An 18,404-nucleotide genomic window follows, 5' to 3' on the forward strand; every position below is an offset into this window, starting at 1 on the left:
GATACACAGATAGATTGGGTTGTTTGGTCTGGAGAAGGCTCTGGGGAGACCTTAGAGCCCCTTCCAGTATCTGAAGGGGGCCTACAGGAAAGCTGGGGAGAGACTTTATAAGGGCATGTAGTGATAGGATGAGGGGTAATGGCTTCAAACGGGAAGAGGGGAGATTGAGATGAGATCTCAGGAAGAAATTCTTTGCTGTGAGGGTGGTGAGACCCTGGCCCAGGTTGCCCAGAGAAGCTGTGGCTCCCCCATCCCTGGAGGGGTTCAAGGCCAGGTTGGAGGGGGCTTTGAGCAACCTGGTCTGGTGGGAGGTGTCCCTACGCGAGGTGGGGGGGCTGGAACTAGATGGTCTTTAAGGTCCTTCCCAACCCAAACCATTCTGTGATTCATTCATAGATTCAGTTCTGTGTTGGGAAAGGGTGGGAGAGTTGTGTGCTCTCCTTGGAAGAAGGGTATCAAGTGTGGCTTTTAGGATACAATAGTAAAAAAAACAAAAACAAAACCAAACCAAACCCCCAAAACAAAAAACAAGCAAACAAACAAAAAAACTCAAACCCAACGAAACCACTTATTTTTCAATCAGTTCCTGCTGTGACACTGCACCCGGCAGTCACGGTGGGGTGGTTGTTGCAGTTTTTTTGCTGGTGTTTTTTTGTGTGTGTTTGGTTTTGGGTTTTTTTTGGGTTTTTTTTGTTTTTTTTTTTTTTTTTTTTTAAGTAAAGAAAAAAAAAAAAAGGTTGTTCCTGGGCTGGGGTTGGGGGGGGGTTTGGGGGGTGGCAGCAGGGTGTCTCCCACCGCCTCTCGGTGCGGGCTCCAGCCCCTCCGTCCGCCGGGATTCCCCCCGGGAGCGGCGGGGGCGGCGGCGGCGGGGCCGGGCCGGGCTCACATGACGGCGGGGGGGCCGGGCCGGGCTGCGGGGCTGCTCCCGCCGCTCCCGGCAGCGGCTGGGACCGGAGCCGCGTCGCAGCGCCCTGCCTGCGGGTATGCCCGAGCCCTTGCCCCCCACGCAGCTGTACGCCTCGGAGCGGGCGGTCGTGCTGGTGTCCTGCGCGCTGTCCTTCCTGGGCTCCAGCCTGCTGGTCTGCACCCACGCCCTGTGGCCCGAGCTGCGGACTCGTCCCCGCCAGCTCCTGCTCTACCTGTCGCTGGCGGACCTCCTCTCAGCCCTCTCTTACTTCTACGGGGTGCTGCGGGACTTCGACAGGACCTCATGGGACTGCGTGCTGCAGGGTGCCCTCTCCACCTTCTCCAACACCAGCTCCTTCTTCTGGACCATGGCGGTTGCCCTCTACCTCTATATCACCATCGTGAGGGGCTCGCCCACGGGCACAGGCTTGCTCTGCTGCTTCCACGCCGTGAGGTGGGTGCTGTCGGCTGTCCCGGTGAGACCCTCAGGTTTGGACCCCAAAGGCACCCACCCAGGTGGCCAGGAGCCACCGCCGTTGCGTGCGGAAGGCTCGGCTCCGGGATGAAGTGCCGGGATGGCTCTCGAGTCACCTGCTCTGTTCTTAAGGGTAGTGTGTCCTTCTCAAGTGCCTTTTAAACAGGGATTTTGCTGTCTTAACTAACCAGCCCTGCTTATTTCCCCCCCCACCTCCCCTCCTGAGTGAAGAAATGGAGATGTGGAAAACTTAAAAAATTATTTGCTTAAGGCCACCTAGAAAACTCTCTGGCAAGAGATAGTGACTCTGAAAATCCTGGCTTCTGCTTTCCCTTCCACAATCTGCTCTGACCTCCTACTAATATCACGAAGCTTGTGTTTGCAATACCAGCGTGCTGCTGCCAGGACTCCTGTGTTTGGGATGTGTTTCCGCAGGTCCCCGACTTCCCCGCATCAGCCTGGTCTGTAGATCCTTCCCCTTTTCCCCGGGCAGGTTGCTGTGATGTAGGAGAACATAGTCTACAAGTGAGGAGGCTGCTGGAAAAGCCCTCTGAAGGTTGTTTTGGCGTGTTTGATTGAAAGCGAGACAAAACAGAGCACAGTGTAGCTTTATGTCTCAGTTTCTGCTATTTAACGAGCTGGTTTTCCACATCACGTTTAGTAAAAGCTTTCATTATGCAATTTGAGCTTGTGGAATCATGTGCTACCTCCGCGCTGAGCAAAACAGTGATCCTTTAGTCCTCTGAGCTGCCGAGCTTTTGCAATAAATTATTAAGAGGAATGATCTGGTTTAAAACAAAAAAAAAAAAAAAAAACAAAAACAAAAACAAAGCCATCGGGGCAAGTACTGAATTTTCTTTGGTTTCTCAGTCAAATGTTTGTCACCTTTTCTTTCCAAACAGCATCATTTGGGAGGTGATTGAATTAGAGCTGTGTCCAGGTAAAGGCGGGCCTGAGGAAGATATTAAGGCGAAGCGTGAACCAGGGAGGAGCTCCGGTTCCTGCCCTACCTGTTCTAATTGTCGCCGGGCAGGAAGGTCTGCACAGGAGGCACGGGAGGTGACCGCGCATCCGTCAGGGTACACCCGGCTGCTGGTGGGGACGGTGAAATAAGATGCAGTGAGCCAGTGGATTTCGTTAGGTTATTTCATTTCAAGCGAAGAGAGAGTTGCTCCATAAGAATTGTGGAGAGGACGGAGTGGCGGTAGAGCCCCATGTTGCTGAAGGAACATTAAAAAGGAGTCTGACTTCATTATGGGCGTGCTGTCTGCATCAGGCTACATCAAAGAGTTGATGCAAATCTGGCCTATTTGTAATTTTCCTGTCTGCTAATCGCTTGTTGTGCGGCTTTTGTCTGTACTTTACCTTCTCCATCTGGTTTAATGCTTCTCAGCCTGCAGAAAGAAGCAGGCAAATGCACTGAAATCGTGTTGGCCGTAATCTGTGCACTCTATAGTCTATAAAAATCCTGAAAGATTGCTCTAACCCTGCGAGGGAGAGGAAGGGAGTGTTCAAACTGAACTTCCTCTGGGTGAATTCGCTAGGCTGGTTTTCAGGTCTTCATCGTAAAAATAAAATGCTATCTTCTGTTCTTGGTATCGATCAGGTCCATTTGCTCTGTTTCAAGGGCAATATAGATAGCTTTCTGCGTCGTAGATGACTCCCATTCTGTGCAGAGACAGTGTTTAAAGCTTCTTCCTGCTTTATGATCTGTATGAAAAGCCAGAGAAAGCAAGTGAGGACCTGTTCTCTACTCATCCCCTTGTGACACATCTTCCTTCTTTTCCTTCCCTGCACTTCTGTCGCTACTTGAGAACTCAATCATAAAATCAAATTCTGGACGTCATGCATGGAGATGGCTCCCCCTCACTCCTTCCAGTGCTTCCAAGTCCCTCTGGCTATCTGTCTGCGGTGCTTCTAGCCTAAAAATCTCAGTACCGTGCAGATAGGAACTGCTGCAACGGATACAAGAAGGTACCAACACGTGTTAATTGCGGAAGGCAGGTGAAGGAGACCTGTCTAGGGCAAAAGGAAAGGTGGCAAAGGGCAGATGACATTTTAAGGATTGAAAGATAAGTTTCCAGTATTTTTGTCTAGGGAAGAACCTGGGATTTTTGGATTTGGGATTTCCCCCACCCCAGTCCTCCTTGATAGGTTGCTAATGCAGTCATGCAGCGACCGTTGCCTGAAGAGTCTTTCTGAGACACTTCTGGAAGGGATTCAAGGCAGGATGGAGCTTGGTCATGCGTGTTTCCTATTCTTCTAACTAACAAGCAGTTACTCATAAGGGGCAAGTGCTTGTAAATGCTCTTTTAATGTTGAGTATAACCAGAGACTGTTCTTGAGCTGAGTGGAGCTGACTAAATATATGTTGGAAAGTCAGCGCCTGAAATTTTCTTTTTAGGGAAATTAGGATGTCACACTGGATGAAACCTGTCTAACAGGTTTGTTCCTTACTGATTCATGTGGTAACACATCCCCCTATTCCCCTGCTAGATGAGAGAATTACAGGCTTTGGTTTTCCGCTTGTGTTGAGCTCAGATGAGCTTTGAAAACAAGCTTGCAGTTAGCTTTCAAAATATTTATCTAGTCGTAAGGTGTAAGTTCTGGCATCCAGAGCGTAAATTTCCTGGCTACCTCACTTGTTCTGAACTTCTAAATATCAAATATCATTTAGTTGGGTAATATCATCTTTGCTGTGAGAGTAGTTTATCCAAACTGGGGGTGAGGAATGGACCAGCCCTCACCCTGGGATTGTTTCTTGCTTTGTTTTTGGTAGCAGTCGCTGTCAGCCTGTGAGGTATTTACGTTTCATGATCAGGCTATGCAGATGGTTATAAGCATATATATGCTTACTTTTATATATGTATTAAAAAATAAAATATAGATGTGTGTGCGTATATATATGAATGTGTGTGTGCTTATATGTGTTTATAACCACGCGTATACGTGCATGTATGTCCACGGAGTACTTGGGCATCCTTTCATGTACTCCTGTATTGTACGTCCGAGTCCTCAGTGGTGCCTCACGCACGATTGTGCCAGTGCTAAATTTCAGGACTGGGCTTAAGTCCCTCGGTGTTCCCTGTGCCGTGCAGGGATCTCTTGAAATTTGCTGTGGCTTTATCATTGAGTTCGTAAAAGCTTGTAGGTCAGGCCAGCCAAAGTGTGAGCTCCCTGACTGCTGGCACCTTAGCTTTTATATTCTTGTTTGATGTTTGAGGGGGAGGGAAAGCAAAAATTAAATGGGAGCAGATTTGGTCTGGAGTTCTGCTTACAATGTATGGTTAAAGCTCTTTTCTGAAACGGGATGGATATCCAAAAGACTGCTTTCTTTTTAAATTATTTTTATCTCTTTTTACATAGTAAAAATTCCTGTCCCCAGAAGGAGTCGCCTGCAGGCTTGCTGGCAGGATGGCTTGTTGTCTAACCTGCACAGGCAGGTGACTGCAAATCTTCCTGGCTTGCAAGAGCCTCTGGGAGGGGAAAAAAAAATAAAAGCAGCTGTGCAGCATAAATCAAAATGTGGTATTAACCAATCTGACCCAGGCACACTGAGGACAAGAAAACCAAAACAACTTGGGCTGTGCACTGCTATAGTTTAAGGGTCTTGCCTTAATAGAGGCAGCACGGGTGTTAGTGTGGAAGGATACACTGGGGTGCATGTATTTTTATTAATAGGGGGGACTGTATTAGGGAGATAAGTACTGTTGTATCTGCCTCAGAGAGGGGACTGCCAGCCGCCTTACAGAGGTGTCAGGAGTAGCTTCTTCCCCTTCTCTCCCACACTGATTGCGTTTAGATCCAAGTGTGCTTTTGAGAGGCCCAGCCTACATAATTGCACTGTCTTTGGGGCTCAGAGTAAAATTTCCGCCTTTCTGTTTTCTTGGATCCTTTTAATTCCAGTCTTTACATAAGACCTGAGTGTAGAATATTCTGATTCTTCTGTTCCTTCATTCTTCTAAATGGGTGTAAAGCACTGATATTTTCCAGTGCTTGGGAACCTGTCATTTAGGGGTTCTTAAGAATCATCAAATCACTAGTCTCAGTTCTCCTTTCCAGTTTTGTAAAACAGAGCTGAAGAAGTTCACAGAAACGCCTGATTACTTTCTAGATTGTCTAATTTCACTTTGAGTTTGTAATCCTTTGTCCTTGGTGTTATTTGTAATAGCCATCTGATCCCAATACACTACTTGGGTGAAAATTAGCTGCCTGATGTGTGGCAGTTTTCTTCCACAATCTTCCTTTTACTAGTTAGACACTTGAAGGTGTTTTTAAGTCCCTCGCCTGGTGGTCTGTTAATTCCTGCCACGTCCTCTCTTACTGTGTCGGTTCTCTCTTATATCCCTGCCTAGTAATTTGACCTGGTTTTATCTTCTCATAGAATTCTCTTTCAGTTTCAGGTCACTGTGGAGATCATTATTTAGACAAATTAGTTTCTTAATACACTTCCTTTTTCTTGGTGCTAGACTCATTTGTGCCTGTGTGCCTTACTATGATTTCTTTAAGGAGGTGCCAGTTCTCTTGAATTCTTTACCTTAGTGGTCAGTTCTTCCAAATGTACTGAAATCTGAACGTCTCTGCTTCTGTAATTCTTGTTTTCAGGTAAATCACCATTTTACCAAAATGAGTCTCGAGTTGTGTAGATATTTTCATGGTGGTGGTGGCGGCGATGTTTGGAATGTTTTTAGAAAGCCTGCTCTGATAATAGCATGGGGAGGGCAGAACTGTCCTTAAATAACAACACTGGCTTGGATTAGCACTAGCTGTTCTGAACTGAACACTGAAACGAAATGTTCTAAACGTGCTATGGGGTTGACTGATTTTTTTTTTTTTTTTTACAGCATAATATTTACATTTGTTTCTTGAGTAGGTGAACCCAGGCATTATTTAAGAGTAGGAAATGGAGTTATTTGTGAGATCTAATATCACGGGACTCTCTCTGATTTTTCAGTTGGGCTGTGGAATTCCGGATAATCTGGTCGAGGCAACTGCTGGTCTCCTGCGTAGTCTGATGCATGTGAAACTGATTTTAGGAGGAAGATCCTCTTCATGTTCTCTGCAGCTGCTGCAGGCTGTTGGTGAAAGAGGATTGTGAACCAGGAGGGTAACGAGAGTGATGCAGTAGCGGCTTGGCTTTCTGTGCACCGGGAGAGACCAGGAGGGTTGTGCTGGAAGCTGGGTCTCAGCACTCTCTGAACGGCTTGTGTCATTTATCGAGGAAGTGTCCTTGTCCCTCTTAAGGCTCCAAGAGAACCTTTCTCTGAGGGTGAACACGGGAAGGGCAGGTGATGCATTCAGCTGAACGCAGGGCGGTATTTCGGTGGTGGAGTAATTTGTGAGTTGCACATGACAGCCTAGGGCAGCCCAAAAATTCCGGGGTATTAACAGCACCCAGGAAGGGGCTGAGTATTTTTGCATGTGGGCTCATGGAATTTTTCAGTTCTTGCTCATGGTATTTTTTTTGTGGGCAGCTCGAGCTGCTGAATGACTTAATTCATACGTGTCACCGCAGTTATTTTTCTTCTAAATGCTTCCCTATATTTGCCTCTGCTGTCAAGGGAGAAGCCAAAGTCAAAACACAGCTCCAAATTACGTGAATGTGGCTCCTCTTTGCTTTCTTAGCTTTTTGCTGTTACTGCCAGTGCTTTTCCTTGGCAAGAAACTTGCCCTTTGTCCTTCAGAAATTATCCTTTTGCTCCCAAAATATTGGCTACACCTCCATTTAAAAACAAAACAAATGAAAACCACACTGATGGAATAAAATTGCAGATTTTTTTGTGCGCTGGTCCTTTGTGCCAGGTGTCACTTGGGAATCAGAACGTGGGATTTGGTCGCTTGTTCTGACAGCTGTGAATTGGCCAGCTTGCTCTTGAATGGCTGGGTCCTACAGGATGGTCACCTTGTACAACGCTCAGGCATTGTTAAATCCTCAGCCTCACTTGTCTGCAGGAGGAAACGGGACAAGGGGAGTAGTTGGGATGTCTCCTGTTCACCTCGCTGGACCCTGACCGCTTGCTGTGCCAGCCAAGTTCCAGTTCAGAGTGTGGCACATCGTTATACGTTTGTCCTTCAGGACTGGGGATCCAGGTTCCTAGGGGGGGTCCCCAGGAAGTGGATTTGCAGCCCACATTCATATGCTGTCAAATACCTGTTTGTCAGTCACTCCTTCAGCCTGACGCAGGAGTGTTGATGTTCTGGAATTGGGTATTGGCATCCTGTCTGATGGAGAATCCCTCCCTGGGGTGTGGAGGGACTAAACCGAGTCTGTTCTTGGCTTAACCTTGCTCTTCATCTTCTTTCCTCAGCTGGGGAGTCCCCCTTGGCATTACGGTGGCTGCTGTTGCTCTGAAGAAGATAGGTTATGATGCCTCCAACGTTTCCGTGGGCTGGTGTTGGGTCAACTTGGATGCAGAGGACCGGCTCTTGTGGATGTTGTTAACGGGGAAAGTTTGGGAGATACTGGCCTATGTGACTCTGCCGGTGCTCTACATTCTCATCAAGAAGCACATTAACAGAGCGGTGAGTATTTTGCCACTTTCAGCTTAGGTTACAGAATTGCAGTGTGATTATATCCTCCCGTGCTCTGACGAGTTTGCTGCGTATTTAGCAGCTACACAGGCAGGAATTGCTTCATACACGGCTGCGATGCATCCGGCACCGGGAGAAGCAGTACACCTGGCTGAGCAGCCTACAGCAGCATGACATGGCACAAGAAGGATGTGAAAGCCTTTTGGCAACTTAAGGGGTTATGGGATGTACATGAGTGAAATGTAAATCCTACAGTAAGAATTGAAACAGGATGTGAAGGACACAATTCAGCTTTAGTCAGTCTTCCACAGTTTCGCTTGTACCAAGCCCGAGATTGGCATCTGGACTTGCCTAACCTCAGTCATTTTAGGATCTCTAATGATAGTTTGCATTTATGAATACCTGTTTTGTACTTGCAGCATAAAGCCCCATTTGGGAGTCCGGGCACTGTAGCATTAGGCACCATATGCATCCACAATACAGGAAGACACCCTGCCCTGGGAGGGTTTCAGAATTCAGAGGCTTATTTGCTGCAGTTCCTTGTGCACACAAAGAATCCAGGTATCTAGGACAACATCTGCATGATAGAGAAATCTAGACTGAGAGTGGCAGGAGGAACTACATCCAGAGATTCCTTTTTTTTATATGAGTTTTATTAGGGTAAAAAACTGAAACATCTGGATAGATGTCCTTCTGGAAAATGCTGCCACTGCAAACTTGCTTGCTGTGGTCATTAGGGATGAACACAGATCTGGTTCGGGCAGGATACAACAGATGAGTTGGAAGAACGACGTAGCCTTAAGCAGTAACAAGGGTCCTGGGAAAGGGGTGTTGGGAAGGGTTTGCCAGTGCCTGTCACCATCACCTGACATAAATCAGACAGGACGCCGTGTTCCAGCCGCTGTCAAAGATAGCAGCGTGACTGCCGGGAAACTTGAGCCCCCACCAGACCAGGCTCTCTCCCTCCTGCTCTGCCAGGGATTCTCGGGCACCGGGCTCTCCCGTCCCCGCTCCCAGCCCTGGCCCACAGGAGCAGTGCTGCGGGCAGGCGGTGCTCACCGTTCTCATAGTGGGGGGAGCTGAGGGCTGGAGCAGCAGCACATGGGACCTTCTGGACCGGAGAGTCTCTCTTCTCATCGCTAGGGATTTTGCCAAGCCTGGTACCCTGCTTACGGAGGCTCTTTGCTGGCAGGAGGTCTGCCCCTTCCTAGGAGGAACAAGAGGCAGCCGGGGCTGGGTTTGGGCTGAAGGGGGTTTTGCAGCAGGGGCTCCTGAGCAGTCTGAGACATTATGGAAGTAGCTGTTGTGGGGGACGGGTGCAGGGTGTGTGCTAAGGGCTTTCCAAATGGAAAAGGCTGCGTGGGAGTGGATGGGAAGCTGTGCTGAAAGCCCTCAGCAGGCTTTGACTCAGGCCACCGTGCAATGTTGTCATACAGCTCTGTTCCAGAGGAGGTAGGGTGTCAGGACTGGGAGTACTGGAGTGAAGGAGAATACTATGCATCAGTTGTGTATTCTCTGTCGCCCTGATGGTAGGAGGAATAGTTTTTTGCAGGTCTGCTACCCTGAGATTTAATCTCTTCACCCACGTTAACACCCTGGTATTCAGCGTCATTCAGCATCGTGTGTCCCAGCAGCTGCTCTGGGTTCCCCTGTTCTCCCCCATCCAGGAATCTGCGTGCATCCAGTAGCTTCTACCATAGGGAGGTCTCTTGGGCTTTGCACCTCCAACCACCCTGATCCAGAGCACACATCCCTGATAGATTTTTCTACATGTGCTCCTAGAGAGAGGCTTGATGGCTTGCCTATGGGATCCATGGAAGCCCATTGCTGACAGTATGTGGTCAGCAATCAGGCAGCAGTAGCACACCTGGGCATAAATTCTTTCTGGAACCTGTTGGTTGTGGCTGTGGTGAAGGCCAAAAGTTTGAATAGTTTGAGAAGGGTGAGCCAGACCTTTCCCATATGTATATCTGTGTATCAGGGGGCTTTTCCAAGGCCACACCGTGCATTTACAAGGTGGTAAAGCCAGCAGCGATGGGGCCAGGTCACTGGACCAGCAAAAGTATTTTGTGGAGCACCGCTTTTTTCTTTTTTACATTGTTATGACCTGGTTTCTTGGCAACTGCGTAGTGATGTTTGTTAATATAAAGCTTTAGTGAGACTCTGATAAGGGTCGGATTTCCTTTATTTGCCACTCCTTGGCTTAAGCAGGAGTGTTTATGTTACCAAGGGCAGAATTTGGCTGAAGACGGGTGCTCATAGCTGTGTCCCTGCTAACTTCCCGCAAGATGCAAAAATGTAGTTTGCTTTGGAAAGAATCCCTGGAGCTAAATGTCCAATGTGTGTAGCTTTTTGTTCACGTTTTTTGTCTCCCTCCCACCCTCCACGGAAGCATGCCGCTCTCTCAGAATATCGCCCCATTCTCTCAAGAGCACCTGCATTTCCACCCCGGACTTCCATAGCAGATAAGAAGTTGATTCTCATCCCTGTCATCTTTATCATCCTCCGCATCTGGAGCACTGTGCGATTCATTCTGACCCTCTGTAACTCCCCTGCAGTGCAAAATTCAGTCCTGGTTGTCCTGCATGTAAGTATTTGCCAGGAAATGCATTAGAAGGAGGATCTGGGAGGGAGATAAGGCTTTGTTGCTTTTATATTTTAATATTACTTTTAATATTACTTTTTTTTTGTGGCAGGATGCAGCGCGTACTGGTAAGAAATGCTCATTGCAAGAACATCTGCAGCCTGCAGGGAGGCACTGTCTGGGATGCTCGCTCAGCAATAGCTGTTTCAGCAGCATCTAGTGGCTACAGAGAATAACTGCAGTGGGAGTGTTGGGCAACGCCGGCTGCTTGTGGGAAAAGCAGGCTCAGACCAGAGATTTTGGGGGTCTGCCCTTCTGCAGGGCTCAGCCTGCTCCTCTCCCAGACCAGGCTGTAGAAACAGCAGCCCACAACAGCCATCTGGTCTGATTTGGGGTGCAAGGTTTGATTTTTTCTGAATCTGTTTTTCTCATTTAGGTGGGATTTGCTGTCAGTGGGCAGTGACACGATGTTTGCTCTTTTCCGGGGAGATGCCTGTAGGAACGCACTGGTTAATTCCTTTCTTGCCCTTGCAGGGAATCGGTAACACGTTCCAAGGAGGTGCCAACTGTATTATGTTTGTCCTCTGTACGCGGGTGGTCCGGACTCGGCTGTTTTCCTCCATTTGCTGTTGCCGCTACGATGAGTTGGACTGGCCTTTGGGAAGATCAAACAGCCACTGGCAGCGCCCAGAGCCCCACAAGGACAAGGACGTGCCAGGCCCTGAGAGGACAAAACCCCCACTTTCCAGCACCTGAGGCTGGGCTGCCGACACCTCAGTGCTGATTTCTTCTTCCTTGGTAAAGATCTAGTGTGAGTCTTTCCTCCTGCGTGGCTTCGTGATGTGAGGGGTGGGGGACAGCAGTTGACAGAGAGGGAGGTTTCTGCAGCCGCTGTGGGGGTTCCCTGTCTGGCTCTAGAGCAGCTCCCCGTCATGCTCCTTTGGGGTGAAACCATTTATAGAACTGATCCGCTCCCCTCCCCTGTGAGCTGGGGTGCTGAATGTTACTCAGGCCTGTAAAATGAGGAAATGGACTGCAGCGCTGTCTGGCCCACAAGGGCAGGACACCAGTGAAAACCGAAGAAGAGGAATTAGTGTCTCCTCCTGAATATAAAATACCACGCACACGTACATTTCTTCACTACTGCATGGTTCAGGTGTATTTAGTGCCTCAAGTATTCCTTGTAATGCAACACAATCCCTGCTGCCGATCATCGTAAGGAAGTGGAGGGTGATTCATCCAAGCTTATGTAGAATATCTGTAGGAGCAAAAACTTGACAGCAGCTCTTCATCGTTTTGGGTGCAAGATTGGACAGTGATGCCCTTGCAGGGGTCTGGCTGTGTAAGCGTCTTGTTTCCTTGGGCTTGACCTCCTGAGTGATGGTTGCAGACTTAATCCATCTAGGAGCGGTTGGGGTGCTGTGTGGGTTCCTGTCTGTGAGGTGGATATTGATAGCACTCTCTTCAGTAACAGAGTGCAGCTGAAGGAGGTAAAAACCTGCAGGGCACACAGTGGTAACAAGGGCTGAGTCTGAAAGGCAACGAGCCAGCCCAGCTCGTGGGGCACAGCAGGGGCTGAGCATCCTGGAAAGCAAACTGGGTATCGGGTCTGGTCGGTCTCTGAGTAAACCTCTCACATACATCTGTTTCTTGTCCTCACAGACCACAAAGCTCCCTCCAAAAAAGGATTTTTTTTTAATCCATTGACAATTCTTTTTAATTTGTATAACGAGTTCTCGCAAAAAGAACAGGAGCCTCATGAATTGCCTGGGGAGAGAGGGCAGCTGTTGGGCTCCCGCTGCTCCAGGCACCCAGCTGTTCAAAAGCTGCTCTTATTAGTTTAATTTTAGTCCTGTTAACAGCATGCGGAGCAGTTAGATGATGCAGTGATCTCACGGGACTATAGGCAGAGGCGAGTCCTGCTATCTCCTGAATTGAAGACTTGACATTAACTTTATTATGATATTAGTATATTTAAGTCTCCTTGTATGCAGGCTGTGTAAGCATGGGAAGGTGGAGTCCTCAGGAGCCCATTAACCCATTCCATGGGGCTGTAGAGGGGTTCAGCTCTTTAGCATCACTAGAGTCTTTGAATTGTAGATGAAAGCATCTTATCTCTGGCATAGATGACTTCAAGAGATTTTTGCCTTCTTTCAAAAGGCTTTTTTAAACTTCTAAAAGCTAAGTAGCAACCTTAGTAGCTCAACCTCGTGTTAATCCCATGTGGCTTGGAAAGAGGAGCTACGTTAAAAGCCTCTTGCAGAAAGGCAGGGCACTAACCCTTACATTTTGAGACTTAAAATTGTGCTGTGTTCAGCTTTTTTGAGCCAGCCCTGAAGAGAGGAAGTAAAATTGTCACCAACTTGGCTTAAGGGAAAACAAGACACCACAAACACAAAAAAACCAACCACCCCCTCAAAAAAAACCCTAATCAAAACAGACTCCTTGTTCTCAGTATGCCCTTTTCCATTACAGAGCTCTGAGAAATGTTTTTTGGAGGAATGTGCAGCTCGACAGAATTACATTTCCAGCTCGCAGGGGTTCAGGGAAGCCTGCTGGTTCGTGGAGACCAGCTATTGGCAATAGCACCTACGCTGATACAAGCGGAAAGTCTCTGGCCATCTTCACGTCGGCAAGGACAGAGAAAGAAAAACAGTCAGCAGAGAACTTTTTAGAAGTCCCTGCAGTTCCTAACGCTGAAGCTGACTGCAGCCTAAATGTAAAGGGCGATGGGATAAGAGGGGAGGTGTTGCGCAGAAATGCTTGGCTGCTCCTGGCAGGTCCCCCTCAGTCTCTGAAGTGCAAGTGCAGGGATGGTGCTGGAGGCGGCTCTCCTTGTTTGTGAAGATGTCTCTGAACTCTTTCCTGTCGGGCATGGACTGGAGGATTTTAACTCTTTCTGAAGGTGGCTGAGGTCGGGGTACCTGGCTGTACTTTAGGAACGGGTCCATCATGCCTGTTTTCAGCTGAGGCAAGGTGACATCCCCGCGGCTTGAGCTGCAGCAAGCCTGTTGTCCTGGCTCAGGGCAAACCTGTGCACATTGGCTGTGAGAAGATGGGGCTCTCCTGAATTTTAACTGTATTTCATTTTGAGCAGGTGCGGGATTGTCCCGGAGTCCCACAGAGGGAGCTAAAGCCTGGGAAAAAGCACCGCTGGAGCAGCTGAGCAGACAGAAGAGGTCCCACTCCTCCTCGGCATCTGCTCTTGGACTTTGCTCAGGATCCTCTGGAAGATACTATTTGGCCGTACTCCAACTGCCTGGTTTTCTTCCCTCCTTGTCCTCTCCCTCCACTATAAATCTGAAAAATTGTTTGGGGTTTTGCTTTTCTGTCTGACAAGGCAAATGTATTGTGAGTTCTGGGGTGAACAAATACCATGGCGATAGGAAAACTTTAGTAACTGCTCAACAGGACTACTATCCTGAGCATGGATTCCAGTCCTGGTGTGCGAGGTCTTCCAGGGAGCTCTGGAGTGGCTCCTGTTCTTCACTTGAACGTGGACAATAGTGTGCAAACGTGCTTGTTTTTGTGGTGGTGATGGATGGTTCCTCTTGATGGTTTAGTCCTCCTCCTTGGTGGCTGGGGGTTGTCGCCATCAGGGTTTGTGGTGGCAGCGTGCTTATTGCCTCCTGGGGAAATCTGGACTCTGCAGAACCCCCTTGGTGCTCAGGGATGTCTGGATGTAACTGTCCCAGCCTCCAGCAAGGACAGCCCTCACCAGCAGCAAGGTGGTGCCTGGCTGTGCTCTGAACTCCAGATGTCCTCTGCTGCAGCACAGGCTACCGTCTGCTCCTGCTTTGGGAGTGTCATATCGGAGCTGGGGACGGAATGGGTTTTTTTTTGCTTTTTGGAGATAGTGTTTTACCTTATTTACAGCTCCTCACTTGCTTGGTTTTTTTTTAAACATTTTCTCGCAACGTTTACAAAATAAAGTTCTGTTTCTTTACCAAGACATTGTTCAATCATGTTGTGGTGGGTCAGCCCCTTGGAGAATTTGGATGAGAAACTATTGCAAGATCTTCCTTCAGGTTTATTTTGTGTCTACTGTAAAGACTAAGGCATGTACAGGAAGACAAATCTCTACCTATTTGTAGGTATGTTCCTCTTTTTTTTTTTTTTTTTAATATGTGTAGAAATGTAAACCTTTTATCAGTTTGAGCAACCTGTTCACTACTGTTATTATAGTTCATTCTTACTGACCTATTGATATGAACTGTGGAAAGACCTCTGAGGAGTGTGTGGCTCTCGCTGACCTTATGGACTGTGGCTCTTGGCTGTGTGCGATTACAAACGTTCTGTAATTATGAGATTACAGATTTCACTTTCTCTGGATGAGGCCAGGCTGTAAGGTAGGTGGGACTAACGTTGGGGAGAGCTGGTGCCATCCCAGGACTTGCCCAGATAAGAGAAAATTCAGGTCATTATGGGGGCAAAAACGCCTGAGGCATGGGCCGGCTGACAGCTGAGTATTGCTTTGTAAGCTGCCACGTGTTTCCAACCTGTGAATGAACTTTTCTCGGGATAGGTTCAAACTTTGCCTGTCTCTTGGCTGGAAGCAGCCAAGACCCCGTTACCCCCAGCGTAATCAGCGGTGCTGGGCCATGGCTGGATTCACAACCGAGCGACAGTGTCTGTTACTAGGACTGCACAGTGCTTCCCAGCTGGGGTATCTGCTTTAGCCTGGTTTATAACCGTGCCCAAATTCAACTGGTTGATCTGGACAGGCGAGGAAAGGAGTCCAGATGCTGTAGGCAGCAAGCAGAGGGAAGCTTGTTTGTTCTGCTGGGTTAGAAGTGAGCGAAGGCTCTTTGCGGTATTTTTGTCCGCCTTGTCAGGGGGACTTGCAATGTGTCCTTTGCATCTACACTCTGCCTTCTGACTGCATGACAAGCCCTTGAGAAAAATGTTACCTTTATACACCTATACATACTATCAGTGCTGTTACACTACTTACCAGCACTGTTGATACTGATTTGGTTGTTTCAAAATCCTATTCACCTTTTTTTTTTTTTTTAACCCCTGCTTTTTGTCTTCTTGCCAAGACTTGAGTCTAACTGTGCAAGACGATCCCTGGCTCTGGGAGTGAACCAAGATTCTGTAGTACAGGAGAATTTGGGTGGTGGCAGTTTTACTTTAAAACCTAGAAGTTAGGTGTTTCAAGAACCATCTGTTTGCAAGAAAAGGGTAAATCTTGTTGCTAAAGCAGAGGAGCATCTTAGAAAAGTAATGTCTGGTTGTGCCACTACTATCTTCTCATCATGAAGAACAGTTACAGAGGTGACACCAGAGTACTCTAAAGCTGCCAAACCTAATGTTTTTAAGACTTAGGGTTGCATAATATGAGTTGCTCCTGCTGCTCAGAAGCAGTGGGGATTTCTGTTGTGCTGCACTGAATTCTGTGTATCTTGTAGTCTGTGCAAGCCTAGGTGGAACTGCAGAAATTAATGCAGGGTGGCATGAGCTGGTAAAAGGCAGATCTTGGCTGGCACAGTCGAAAATTCTGTCCTGGATAGAGAAGTGAACCCACTAAGGTCCAAGAGGGCAGCGTGGGTATTTTGACAGTTGGGTGCTTCTGCTGAACAAAGTACAGATGGAGATTTAATGCCCAAGCATTCCAACACTTTCTGAAACATCTTTGGGTCACCCAACCCTGCCAATAGAGAAAGGACCACACAGTTCCCAGGCCAACTTATCACATCGTGGTATGGTAAGTTTACAGATCGGTCTGCTGCTTTGTTTTTATTTTGGGGATGCATCTGTGTGGCTGAGGCTCTTCTGAGATGGTCTTTGAGGGCAGCAATGGAAAAGGAAGAAGGTTGGCAGGATGCTACCTGCCATTGCCTTTGTGCAGCAAAAATAGGGTCTCGCTCACCTCTTAGTTCCAGAGCTTCATGTCTGCTGCTGTTTCCCTGCAGAGTGTGCTTATTTATCCAGCAACCTCCTTTCCTATTGCTAGGGATCAGACTGCCATATCTACCTCTTGCTAAATTGGCTGGAAGTGATTTATGCAGCTGGTAAAGCAGTATCTGTACATGACTTATTTGCAGGCAAATCATTTACTGAAACTATTGTTTGACCTTGAGGCCCCAGTTGTAGCTCAGGACTGCATATAGTATTTAATTAGCCTCAACAGAATTATGCAATTCCTTACGAAAATGCAGGTGAGAAGGCTGCTAATGTCGTACTCTGACATAAACTGTGGGATGTCTCCTAAGACGTCTCCGTACCGCAGCATTGCAATCAGCATCCCTGCAGCATGGCTGGCTGCCAGCTCCTCATCTAACCATCTCTTTTCTATAGCTCACTGCTAATGTTCTCCAGCAGACTTATTCTCCTGGAAACTAAGTCTCCCCTCTTAACTATTTTTGCCAAAGATATCAGGATTTCTTAGGATCCAACTTTGAGCACAGACAATTGGGCTGAGTGTAAATAGTTCCCTGTATATGTGCATGGGAGCTCTTACCATGTGGTGGAGAAGTGCGGAGGAGAAAAGATGCAGAGTTGAATTAATGTCCTCAGACAAACACGCTCTGGGGTGAAGAGCAGATGTAAGAAGCTTAATATGGGCTGTAGCTGAAATTGAGAATGTGCTTGTAAAATGTCTGTGAAATCAGCTCTCTCTACTTTTTACTGGCTCTGTTCTTTGCCCAAGTCAGCAGGTTCTTGGCTGTTGAAGAAATTACAGCCCTACAATTGCTTTGAAAGTCCAAGGAGTTCATTCACCTTCCTCTCTCCCTTCATTGATGCCCTCCAAGATCACCCCAGTGCCAATTACTGCTTTACAGATGTTGTTACTGGATTCTTGCTGTGATTAGCAAATACTCAAAGTGTTCTGCTGCCTTAAGCAAATATTTACTCTGGTGAAGGATTTCTGATGGCAAACATACATGTCCTGTTTGATTTCTGTACATATCAAGATTATCCCTTTAAGTTCAGGGAAGGGTTTTAAAGACCGTGGTAGAGAATTCTCCTTTCTTATGGCTACTGAGGGTCAGAGTGGGTGTCATTCTGCCAAGAGCTGCAGAAGAATGATACTGTCTTTAAAGAACAGGAATGTCATTGAAGAGGTTTGTCCTCCTTGCAATTTCTCCACTCCTGGGACATAATGGCTCACTCTCCGTTTTTCCTCTTCTGGCCAAAGATCTGTGAAAGTGAGAACTAAACCAGTTGCTGGGTGAGCTGTGACCTGTCCCGTTTGTTTTGGGGTGCTTTGAGCAATGTTTGAAGGTAGCGTGGGGGGGGAAGCTTAGCAAGCTCAGAGTGTCTGGGTCAGCGCCGGCTGGCTACAGTCTCTCGATGGGAGTGCACAGGAAAGTAGAGAAACACGAGTTATGGGTGAAATGAGTATTTTTGCCCCTCTCTTCAGTTAAGGCACCGTGTGATAGGTGGGACTATGAAGCAGGAGCATTCTTGAAGTGTGATCCGCTGCCAGGATGTCCTAGCAAACAGCATCCTTAAGGATGTTAACTTATAACAAATGCAATAAAAGATAACAAGAAGTCTTGGGACTGAGTTCCACTGCCCTGAAAGCAAAAGGGCAGTTCCCCTTCCTATTTTTAGAGCAGAATGCTTTCACTTGGAGGAAGGGAGGCTGCAATCATGCAAGGAATGCATGGAAGACATGTGAATAACTCATGTTGCTCAAGAGGATGCATTTTTTTTAAGCTGGCTGTTAAAGGCAGAGGGGCCAATAACAAGATTTGGCTCAAGTTTCTTCGGTTGCTGGAGGTATCTTTGAACTTTGCATTTCTCTAGAAACTGTAGTTGATTATTAACCAAGTCCTGTACCGTTCAAAGTAGTCTCATATTGTGGGTGGTTAATACTCAGCCAGAAACATGCGGCATCCCTTGCCTGTAGAGATAAAGGAATTAACGTGCTTTGGTGTCAAAACAGCGTGTTCTGTGCTG

At 47.5% G+C, this 18,404-nt stretch overlaps 1 protein-coding gene across 2 annotated transcripts; it reads left to right on the forward strand.

The window, feature by feature from the left end:
* The first annotated feature begins 894 nt into the window (after window positions 1-894).
* GPR157 (G protein-coupled receptor 157) lies at window positions 895-14,701 on the forward strand. 2 transcript variants are annotated; one of them, XR_012463613.1, is made up of 5 exons: window positions 895-1,360; window positions 7,690-7,903; window positions 10,305-10,499; window positions 11,031-11,307; window positions 13,594-14,456. XR_012463613.1 is itself a non-coding variant. In XM_074161628.1 (5 exons), the coding sequence occupies exons 1-4, from the start codon at window positions 984-986 to the stop codon at window positions 11,250-11,252; spliced, it is 1,008 nt and encodes a 335-aa protein (XP_074017729.1). In that variant the 5' UTR covers window positions 895-983; the 3' UTR covers window positions 11,253-11,294; window positions 13,594-14,701. The 2 variants fall into 2 exon arrangements, 1 of the variants encoding a protein (XP_074017729.1); XM_074161628.1 differs by having other exon boundaries at window positions 11,031-11,294; window positions 13,594-14,701.
* The last annotated feature ends 3,703 nt before the right edge of the window (window positions 14,702-18,404 follow it).

This window comes from Numenius arquata, chromosome 20, assembly GCF_964106895.1.
Source record: "Numenius arquata chromosome 20, bNumArq3.hap1.1, whole genome shotgun sequence".
NCBI lineage: Eukaryota > Metazoa > Chordata > Aves > Charadriiformes > Scolopacidae > Numenius > Numenius arquata.